The sequence below is a fragment of the Hordeum vulgare genome, unplaced genomic scaffold (genome assembly GCF_904849725.1).
Source record: "Hordeum vulgare subsp. vulgare unplaced genomic scaffold, MorexV3_pseudomolecules_assembly, whole genome shotgun sequence".
Classification (NCBI taxonomy): Eukaryota; Viridiplantae; Streptophyta; class Magnoliopsida; order Poales; family Poaceae; genus Hordeum; species Hordeum vulgare.
This window is the reverse complement of record NW_025422636.1, coordinates 24,436-35,766: the sequence shown is the minus strand read 5'-3', so window position 1 is coordinate 35,766 and position 11,331 is coordinate 24,436. Positions and strand designations below refer to the sequence as shown.

General features: G+C 38.5%; 4 protein-coding genes and 1 non-coding gene across 5 annotated transcripts; 2 read left to right on the top strand and 3 right to left on the bottom strand.

Moving 5' to 3' along the window:
- Positions 1–4: 4 nt before the first annotated feature.
- LOC123421673 (ATP synthase subunit a, chloroplastic) lies at positions 5–1,327 on the top strand. Its single transcript, XM_045107578.1, has one exon. It carries the CDS (start codon positions 384–386, stop codon positions 1,242–1,244), a length of 861 nt encoding a protein of 286 aa, XP_044963513.1. The 5' UTR covers positions 5–383; the 3' UTR covers positions 1,245–1,327.
- Positions 1,328–3,889: 2,562 nt separating this feature from the next.
- Positions 3,890–5,609, top strand: LOC123421668 (ATP synthase subunit alpha, chloroplastic). The gene has a single exon (XM_045107574.1). It carries the CDS (start codon positions 3,989–3,991, stop codon positions 5,501–5,503), a length of 1,515 nt encoding a protein of 504 aa, XP_044963509.1. The 5' UTR covers positions 3,890–3,988; the 3' UTR covers positions 5,504–5,609.
- Positions 5,610–5,628: 19 nt separating this feature from the next.
- TRNAR-UCU lies at positions 5,629–5,700 on the bottom strand. Its single transcript has one exon. It is a non-coding gene; the product is annotated as a tRNA-Arg (tRNA).
- A 5-nt stretch (positions 5,701–5,705) lies between these two features.
- LOC123421666 (photosystem I P700 chlorophyll a apoprotein A2) lies at positions 5,706–8,847 on the bottom strand. The gene has a single exon (XM_045107573.1). The coding sequence runs from the start codon at positions 8,753–8,755 to the stop codon at positions 6,551–6,553; it is 2,205 nt and encodes a 734-aa protein (XP_044963508.1). The 5' UTR covers positions 8,756–8,847; the 3' UTR covers positions 5,706–6,550.
- Positions 8,781–11,245, bottom strand: LOC123421665 (photosystem I P700 chlorophyll a apoprotein A1). The gene has a single exon (XM_045107572.1). The coding sequence runs from the start codon at positions 11,031–11,033 to the stop codon at positions 8,781–8,783; it is 2,253 nt and encodes a 750-aa protein (XP_044963507.1). The 5' UTR covers positions 11,034–11,245.
- Positions 11,246–11,331: the final 86 nt, after the last annotated feature.

Here is an 11,331-nt window from a genome sequence, read left to right as displayed (position 1 = left end):
CGAGATTGCCAGACATTGTGATCGTCCTTGATCAGCAAAAAGAGTATATAGCTCTTCGGGAATGTGCCATTTTGGGAATTCCTACTATTTCTTTAGTCGATACAAATTGTGACCCGGATCTCGCGAATATATCGATTCCAGCCAACGATGACACTATGACTTCAATTCGATTGATTCTTAACAAATTAGTATTTTCAATTTGTGAGGGCCGTTCTCTCTATATAAGAAATCGTTGATTAAGAATATATAGTGAATTCTTGGACAACTGCGTAGATTTATGGAATGACTTACTATATCTTTTTTTGCATAGAATTTGTTTTGCATAGAAAAAAGAAGGGGAATATTGATATATATTAGAGGGTATTGATATATATTATGATCTGATGTGCTTTCTTGGTATCCTAAATATCAAATTAATAGTTCAAGTTGCTGAGTTGAGAAAGAGATGGTTGAATCAAAAGAATTCCTTTTTTGAAGTTCAATTTTTATCAGAGGACAATATGAATATTATACCTTGTTCCATTAAAACACTCAAGGGGTTATACGATATATCGGGTGTAGAAGTAGGCCAACACTTCTATTGGCAAATAGGAGGTTTTCAAATTCATGCCCAGGTACTCATCACTTCTTGGGTCGTAATTACTATCTTGCTAGGTTCAGTTGTCATAGCTGTTCGGAATCCACAAACCATCCCGACCGACGGGCAGAATTTTTTTGAATATGTCCTTGAGTTTATTCGAGACTTGAGCAAAACTCAGATTGGAGAAGAATATGGTCCCTGGGTTCCCTTTATTGGAACTATGTTCCTTTTTATTTTTGTTTCAAATTGGTCGGGTGCTCTTTTACCTTGGAAAATTATAGAGTTACCCCATGGGGAATTAGCAGCGCCCACGAATGATATAAATACTACTGTTGCTTTAGCTTTACTCACGTCAGCGGCATATTTTTATGCTGGTCTTAGCAAAAAAGGATTGAGCTATTTCGAGAAATATATTAAACCAACCCCAATCCTTTTACCAATTAACATCCTAGAAGATTTCACAAAACCATTATCGCTTAGCTTTCGACTTTTCGGGAATATATTGGCGGATGAATTAGTCGTTGTTGTTCTTGTTTCTTTAGTCCCCTTAGTAATCCCTATACCGGTCATGTTTCTTGGATTATTTACAAGCGGTATTCAAGCTCTTATTTTTGCAACATTAGCCGCAGCCTATATAGGTGAATCCATGGAGGGTCATCATTGAATTGACTAGTTTTGGAATATAGTATTTTTTTTTTCAGCTTAGCTCAATTCATGCATGGTTCCAGATAATCTGCTTGGTTGCAATAGTTAGAAATGCGTATGAATATATAGCCTAGAGTTGTAGGAGAGAGAATAGAATAGACTATATTATGGAATTTTCAAAGTATATATGCATTAAGGAGGGTGGAGTCAGGCTAGATCTATACTATAATAAATATCCTTAATATCTATAAGTGGAGTCCTCTTTTATGCGGGTTTCCACTTTAAGCAATGATTTTAGAATCCGATTCAATAGAAAATGAGAAAATATGCAAACAAAATAGAAGAAACAAATGTATATAGGATATTGATATTATATTATATATTCCTAGGTTAGATTCATTATCTAATCCGATATATGGATATAGAATTCCCTTCTATGTAGTTCGGACAATTCACATTTCAATTTGATTTCAATTTGTACTTTTTAGTTACTTTACTTCTCCCCAATAGAGCTTAGAAGTAAGAATTTTTTGGTTGATTGTATCCTTAACCATTTCTTTTTTTTTGACACGAGGAACTACTCACCATGAATCCACTAATTGCTGCTGCTTCTGTTATTGCTGCTGGATTGGCCGTAGGGCTTGCTTCTATTGGACCTGGAGTTGGTCAAGGTACTGCTGCAGGACAAGCTGTAGAAGGTATTGCGAGACAGCCAGAAGCAGAAGGTAAAATACGAGGTACTTTATTGCTTAGTCTAGCTTTTATGGAAGCTTTAACAATTTATGGACTAGTTGTGGCACTAGCGCTTTTATTTGCGAACCCTTTTGTTTAATCCTAAAAAAAAAAGTTCTTTCGATTTCGATTAGATACTTTTTTCTTTTTTTAGTAAATTGGTATTTGCTTCCGCAATTCCAATTATATCAATACTTTATTTAATTTACTCCTATTTATTACTCCTGGAATTATCTATTTATCGGGACAGATAATACCGCATTCTAGGAAGGGCTGAGTTGAGTATGATTAATTTAGAAGATATGCTCGCCTTCTTATTTCCCGTCCTTAGTTTAGGAAAGTGGAAAGTTTTTTCCTTTTATTTTAGGAATTTTGGGAACGGAACATTTCAACAAAGGAAGCCTTTCACCGGTCAAACAAGACCTAAGACTTAATCTAAAAGAAATTACTAGATTGAATCTATTTGCATTAAAAAAACCGATCAAAAAAGGGCGAGCGAAGTAAGTGATCGAAAAACTTTGTTCTTTGTTCGTCCTATCTATAAGAGGAGAGCATATGAAAAATGTAACCCATTCTTTCGTTTTTTTAGCTCACTGGCCATCCGCTGGCAGTTTCGGGCTTAATACCGATATTTTAGCAACAAATCTAATAAATCTAACTGTAGTGGTTGGTGTTTTGATTTTTTTTGGAAAGGGAGTGTGTGCGAGTTGTCTATTTCAAGAATAGATTGGATCTATCCGGCTGCACTTTAGAATATTTTTTAGTATTTTTCGGATAAATAAGAAAAGGGTGCACGATCTCGACGAATTACTTCTGAATAAATTCAGAAATCATATGGAAGAACCATAGCATTTCGCGACTCATTGGTAAATCAATTTTGATTCTCTATAAACCAAGAATGTGAGACCATTAACACGGTTAAAGCTAAACTGCTTGAAGTCCAGGCAAAAAGAGGTACTCTTTCTACAACTATATTAGTATTAGTACCGAATTTAAACGGGAAATAGCTAATGTAAAATTTATCTGATATAGAACACTCATATCGATAAAATGGTTTGAACTATTTACTAGAAAAAAAAAGAAGGGGCACCCTGCCCTTTTTTAACCAATGCCGAATCGACGACCTATGTATAAAAAAGAGAAATTTTTTGGATTTGAAGAAAAAAAAAAAAGAATTCTATTAATTTTCATTTTCCATTTATTTAGTTAGTTTTTCTTAATGAAATTGAAATTATTAACTAAAGGGCAAATATAAATAAAGAAACAACTTTGCTGACCATGATATATTTTTATCTAGGCGGAAGAGTCCTCTTAATATTTATCTAGTCTTATATAGGTTTCGGTATATTGAAATATAAACATAAAAAATAAGATAGAGGATAGGCTCATTACTTATACTTAAAAAAAGATATGGAAATTGCTATAGCAAAAAAAGAAAAAAAGGAGCGTGAGAGCCAAATGAATCGAAAGATTCATGTTTGGTTCGGGAAGAGATCATAAAAGTTGTAAACTTACAAAATAATCTACTTTCATTAAAAGATTTATTAGATAATCGAAAACAGAGGATCTTGAGTACTATTCGAAATTCAGAAGAATTGCGTAGAGGGACCATTGAGCAACTCGAAAAAGCTCGGATTCGATTACAGAAAGTCGAACTAGAAGCGGATGAGTATCGAATGAATGGATACTCTGAGATAGAACGAGAAAAAGCAAATTTGATTAATGCTACTTCTATTAGTTTGGAACAATTAGAAAAGTCTAAAAACGAAACCCTTTATTTTGAAAAACAAAGGGCAATGAATCAGGTCCGACAGCGGGTTTTCCAACAGGCCGTACAAGGAGCTCTAGGAACTCTGAATAGTTGTTTGAATACCGAGTTACATTTCCGTACGATTCGTGCTAATATTGGCATTCTCGGGTCCCTGGAATGGAAGAGATAATTAAATTAATTAGGCCTTGAACTTCTACTTTCGTTTAGAATTTAGGCATTATTTTTCCCCTTGCTTTCGAAAAAAGAGTCAAGAAACACTAATGGCAACCCTTCGAGTCGACGAAATTCATAAAATTCTCCGCGAACGTATTGAACAATATAATAGGAAAGTAGGGATTGAGAATATAGGTCGCGTAGTTCAAGTGGGGGATGGGATTGCTCGTATTATAGGTCTTGGTGAAATAATGTCGGGTGAATTAGTCCAATTTGCAGAAGGTACTAGGGGTATTGCTCTGAATTTGGAATCCAAAAATGTTGGGATTGTATTAATGGGCGATGGGTTGATGATACAAGAGGGCAGTTTTGTAAAAGCAACAGGAAGAATTGCTCAGATACCCGTGAGTGAGGCTTACTTGGGTCGTGTTGTAAATGCTCTGGCTAAACCTATTGATGGGAAAGGCGAAATTATAGCTTCCGAATCTCGCTTAATTGAATCTCCTGCTCCAAGTATAATTTCCAGGCGTTCCGTATACGAACCTCTTCAAACAGGGCTTATTGCTATCGATTCGATGATTCCTATAGGGCGCGGTCAGCGAGAGTTAATTATTGGGGACAGACAGACTGGCAAAACAGCAGTAGCTACAGATACAATTCTCAATCAAAAAGGGCAAGGTGTAATATGTGTTTATGTAGCTATCGGTCAAAGAGCATCCTCCGTAGCTCAAGTAGTAACTACTTTCCATGAGGAGGGGGCCATGGAATACACTATTGTAGTAGCTGAAATGGCGGATTCACCTGCTACATTACAATACCTCGCTCCTTATACGGGAGCAGCCCTGGCTGAGTATTTTATGTACCGCGAACGGCATACTTTAATAATTTATGATGATCTCTCCAAACAGGCACAAGCTTATCGCCAAATGTCCCTTCTATTAAGAAGACCTCCCGGCCGTGAGGCTTATCCAGGGGATGTTTTTTATTTGCATTCACGCCTTTTAGAAAGAGCCGCTAAATTAAATTCTCTTTTAGGCGAAGGAAGTATGACCGCTTTACCAATAGTTGAGACTCAATCTGGAGACGTTTCCGCCTATATTCCTACTAATGTAATCTCCATTACAGATGGACAAATATTCTTATCGGCGGATCTATTCAATGCCGGAATTCGACCCGCTATTAATGTGGGTATTTCTGTTTCCAGAGTAGGATCCGCGGCTCAAATTAAAGCCATGAAACAAGTAGCTGGCAAATCAAAATTGGAACTAGCTCAATTCGCAGAGTTACAAGCCTTTGCACAATTCGCCTCTGCTCTCGATAAAACAAGTCAGAATCAATTGGCAAGGGGTCGACGATTAAGGGAATTGCTTAAACAATCCCAGGCAAATCCTCTCCCAGTGGAAGAGCAGATAGCTACTATTTATACCGGAACAAGAGGATATCTTGATTCGTTAGAAATCGAACAGGTAAATAAATTTCTGGATGAGTTACGTAAACACCTAAAAGATACTAAACCTCAATTCCAAGAAATTATATCTTCTAGCAAGACATTCACCGAGCAAGCGGAAATCCTTTTGAAGGAAGCTATTCAGGAACAGCTGGAACGGTTTTCCCTTCAGTAACAAATAAATTTGGCATATCTACTCTTGTTATTTTGCATGTCTACTCTTGTTATTTGAATCATGCAAAAAAGTTTTCTTTGTTTTTAGTTTAGTATAGTTATTTAAAGAATAGATAGAAATAAGATTGCGTCCAATAGGATTTGAACCTATACCAAAGGTTTAGAAGACCTCTGTCCTATCCATTAGACAATGGACGCTTTTCTTTCGTATTTTATTCTTTCTTTTATTCTTTCTTTTATTTGTTGTCTTCTTCCGAGAAAAAACTGTTAGACCAAAACTCTTTTAGGAAATCAAAAAATCCAGATACAAATGGATGATGTATATATCATGCATATATCATTAAAGAAGGAGTATGGGGCCGGTAGTGGGAATCGAACCCGCAACCCCAAGGTTATGAGACTTATGAGCTACCAAACTGCTCTATACTCTTAAACTAAAGAGGGGTAACTAGTGGATAAAAGAGGGTTCGATACGTCCCTCTACCATATCTATACAAATAGAATAGTCCATTTATACAGAATGGTAAAGAGGGCTCCTCTATGATTATCAATTCCAGAAATCCATACAAATACGAAAGGGTATTTTATCCTTACCAACTGGATCTTGTTGCACCCGGTAATAAACATTCATAAACCATTTCTCGAAGTACGTGTCCGGATAGCCCAAAATGTCGATAGTTAGCTCTAGGTCTTCCGGTCAAAAAACAACGTCGATGAAGGCGTGTAGGTGCACTATTACGCGGTAGGGATTGCAATTTTTCTCGCATTTTCGTTTTTTCACTCAAACTCAAGGGAGAAACTTTGCTTCTTATCTTTTTTTTTAAAGATTGACGAATCAAATGATATTTCTGTTCTAATTTCTGCCGCTTCTTCTCCCTCTGAATCAAACTCTTTTTTGCCATAATGTGCCGTTGCTATTATTATCAAGTATACGGTTCTAATCCTAGATGGAAAAATAAATAGAAAAAGAAATTTAAGAAGGCGGATCCTCCCTCTCTATCAAGAGTAATGAACTAGGTGCTGATACAGTACAAAAAAACAAACTAAATTAACCAAACTTGCCTGATGTTGAGGCAATCAAGAAAGCTGCATAAGTGAATATATAACCCACGGAAAAGTGAGCTAATCCAACCAATCTTGCTTGCACAATGGAAAGAGCCACAGGCTTATCTCTCCAGCGAATTAAATTAGCTAAAGGTGTGCGTTCATGAGCCCATGCTAAAGTCTCAATTAATTCCTGCCAATACCCCCGCCAAGAAATTAAGAACATAAATCCAGTAGCCCAAACAAGATGTCCAAATAAGAACATCCAAGCCCATACCGATAAACTATTCATCCCAAAAGGATTATATCCATTGATAAGTTGTGAAGAGTTTAACCATAGGTAATCTCTTAACCATCCCATCAAATAAGTGGAGGATTCATTAAATTGTGAAACGTTGCCCTGCCATAATGTGATATGTTTCCAATGCCAATAAAAAGTAACCCACCCAATGGTATTTAACATCCAGAAAACTGCCAAATAAAATGCGTCCCAAGCAGAAATATCACAAGTACCGCCGCGCCCTGGGCCGTCACAAGGAAAACTATACCCAAAATCCTTTTTATCCGGCATTAATTTGGAACCGCGTGCGTCTAAAGCGCCCTTTACTAAAATCAATGTAGTTGTATGCAAACCTAGAGCAATAGCATGATGAACCAAGAAATCCCCAGGTCCTATTGTTAAGAAAAGCGAATTACTATTCTCATTAACAGCATTCAACCATCCGGGCAACCATAGGCTTCGACCCGCATTGAAAGCGGGGCCATTCGTTGAAGATAAGAGTATATCGAACCCATATGTCGTCTTGCCATGAGCAGATTGTATCCATTGGGCAAATATAGGTTCGATCAAGATTTGCTTTTCTGGAGTACCAAAAGCAAGCATGACGTCGTTATGAACATAAAGGCCCAAGGTATGGAATCCTAGAAAGAGGCTAGCCCAACTTAAATGAGATATGATAGCTTCTTTATGGTCTAACATTCTTGCCAATACATTATCCTCATTCTGTTCCGGATTGTAATCCCTAATGAAAAAAATAGCTCCATGAGCAAAAGCCCCTGTCATGATGAACCCCGCAATATATTGGTGATGAGTATATAAAGCAGCTTGAGTAGTAAAGTCTTGTGCTATGAATGCATAAGGAGGTAAAGAGTACATATGTTGAGCTACTAAGGAAGTAATAACCCCTAAAGAAGCTAGAGCAAGACCTAACTGAAAATGAATCGAATTGTTGATTGTGTCATAAAGGCCCTTATGCCCACGCCCTAATCGACCCCCCGGAGGAGTATGCGCTTCTAAAAGATCTTTAATACTGTGCCCAATTCCGAAGTTAGTTCGATACATGTGACCGGCAATGAGAAAAATAAATGCAATAGCTAAATGATGGTGAGCCATATCAGTCAGCCACAAACTTTGTGTTTGTGGATGGAATCCCCCAAGAAGAGTTAGAATGGCAGTTCCCGCTCCTTGAGCGGTACCAAATAAATGATTACTCGAATCAGGGTTTTGGGCATAAAGATTCCACTGACCCGTCAAAAGGGGTCCCAACCCCTGGGGATAGGGTAATACATCTAAGAAATTATTCCATCGAACGTACTCCCCCCTGGATGCGGGAATAGCAACATGAACTAAATGTCCTGTCCAAGCCAAAGAACTTACCCCGAAAAGTCCTGACAAATGATGATTGAGACGAGATTCCGCGTTTTTGAACCACGAAAGGCTTGGTTTCCATTTGGGTTGTAGATGTAACCAACTCGCTATTAAGGACAGCGTAGAAAGAAATAATAGAAAAAGAGCTCCAGTATAAAGATCTTCATTGGTGCGTAATCCTATTGTATACCACCACTGATAAACCCCAGAATAAGCAATATTCACTGGACCAGCAGCACCTCCTCGAGTAAAGGCTTCCACAGCGGGTTGACCAAAATGAGGATCCCAAATCGCATGAGCAATAGGTCTTACGTGTAAAGGATCCTGTATCCATGATTCAAAATTTCCTTGCCAAGCTACATGAAACAGATTTCCGGACGTCCATAGAAAGATTATTGCTAATTGCCCAAAGTGAGAAGCAAAAATGTTCTGATAAAGACGTTCTTCAGTAATATCATCATGACTTTCGAAATCATGTGCGGTAGCAATACCAAACCAAATACGACGAGTAGTGGGGTCCTGAGCTAAGCCTTGGCTAAACCTGGGAAATCTTAATTCCATAATGCCTTTCAAATCCTCCTAGCCACTATCCTACTGCAATAATTCTCGCTAAGAAGAATGCCCATGTCGTGGCAATTCCACCCAGAAGGTAATGGGTTACTCCTACAGCACGTCCTTGTATAATGCTCAAGGCTCTAGGCTGAGTAGCAGGAGCAACTTTTAATTTGTTATGAGCCCAAACGATAGATTCAATGAGTTCTTGCCAATAACCACGGCCGCTGAATAAAAACATTAAACTGAAGGCCCAGACAAAATGAGCACCTAAGAAAAAAAGACCATATGCAGATAATGAAGAACCATAAGACTGAATGACTTGCGATGCCTGTGCCCACAAGAAATCTCGAAGCCACCCATTAATCGTAATGGAACTCTGTGCAAAGTTTCCCCCTGTAATATGAGTTACCACCCCTTGATCACTTATGGTACCCCAAACATCCGACTGCATTTTCCAACTGAAATGGAAAATGACTACCGAAATTGCATTGTACATCCAGAATAAACCTAAGAAAACATGATCCCAAGCAGATACTTGACATGTTCCCCCTCGGCCAGGCCCATCGCAAGGAAAGCGAAAACCTAGATTTGCTTTATCGGGTATCAAACGGGAACTCCGAGCAAATAAAACACCTTTCAAAAGTATTAATACAGTCACATGTATGGTAAATGCATGAATGTGATGGACTAAAAAATCTGCGGTTCCTAATGGAATCGGTAACAAAGCCACTTTGCCACCTACTGCTACTAACTCGCCGCCTCCCCACGTTAAGCTAGTACTTGTTGTTGCACCAGGAGCTGTTACGCCAGGCGCAGTAGCATGGATATTTTGTACCCATTGAGCAAAGATAGGTTGTAATTGTATGGCGGTATCCGAAAACATATCTTGTGGACGGCCTAAAGCACTCATGGTATCATTATGAATGTACAAGCCAAAACTGTGAAAACCTAGAAATATACATACCCAGTTAAGGTGGGATATGATTGCATCGCGGTGTCTAAGGACGCGATCTAATAGATCGTTGTATCGAGTAGTTGGATCATAGTCTCTTACCATAAAAATTGCTGCATGTGCAGCAGCACCGACTATTAGAAATCCGCCAATCCACATGTGGTGTGTGAACAAGGAAAGTTGTGTACCATAGTCAGTAGCTAGGTATGGATAGGGAGGCATAGAATACATATGATGAGCTACAACAATGGTTGTAGAGCCTAGCATAGCTAGGTTAAGAGATAATTGAGCATGCCATGACGTTGTTAAGATTTCATAAAGACCCTTATGGCCTTGTCCTGTAAATGGGCCCTTGTGAGCCTCCAAAATATCTTTAAGTCCATGGCCAATACCCCAGTTGGTCCTATACATATGACCTGCGATTAGGAAAAGAATAGCAATAGCTAAATGATGGTGTGCAATATCGGTCAGCCAGAGACCACCGGTTACTGGATCTAGTCCTCCACGAAAAGTCAGAAATTCTGCGTATTTGGACCAATTTAAAGTGAAAAAAGGGGTTGCTCCTTCGGCAAAACTAGGATAAAGTTGAGCCAAAAGGTCCCGATTCAAGATAAATTCATGAGGAAGTGGTATCTCTTTAGGATCCACCCCAGCGTCAAGAAATTGGTTAATTGGTAAAGATACATGAATTTGGTGTCCCGCCCAAGAAAGAGACCCAAGTCCTAATAATCCCGCTAAGTGGTGATTCAACATGGATTCTACATCTTGGAACCAGGCCAATTTGGGAGCGGCTTTGTGATAATGGAACCAACCAGCAAAAAGCATTAACGCTGCAAAAACCAATGCACCAATTGCAGTACAATAGAGTTGTAATTCACTAGTTATTCCAGATGCTCGCCAAAGCTGAAAAAAACCAGAGGTTATTTGGATTCCTCGGAAACCCCCACCTACATCACCATTCAATATTTCTTGCCCTACTATAGGCCAAACTACCTGAGCACTGGGTCCAATGTGAGTAGGATCACTTAGCCATGCTTCATAATTGGAAAAACGGGCACCATGAAAGTACATGCCACTCAACCAAAGAAAGATAATGGAAAGTTGCCCGAAATGAGCACTAAAAACTTTTCTAGAAATCTCCTCCAAATCACCAGTATGACTATCGAAATCGTGAGCATCAGCATGTAGGTTCCAGATCCAAGTGGTAGTATCAGGGCCCTTAGCTAGTGTTCTTGAGAAATGGCCGGGTCTCGCCCATTCCTCAAAAGATGTTTTTACAGGATCCCTATCCACAACAATTTTTACTTCTGGTTCCGGCGAACGAATAATCATTAACTCCTCCTCTTTCCGGACAAGACATACAAAGAGACCCGCCAACTGTCTTTTTTTTTAGTGAATCTTTGAAAGATAGATTTTGAAAGATAGATTTTGAAAGATAGATATTGTGATTAGTTCTTTTCTTTACTATACTACCACCCTTCTTTTTTTTTAGTTATTCACTGGAGCAATTATATATTAAAGTCAATCCGAGGCAAGTGTTCGGATCTATTATGACATAAAGGTTAGGTGCCTAACGGACATTGTTTATCTTGAAAAAACAAATATTTCTCGGCGTAAGAAAAAATCTTTT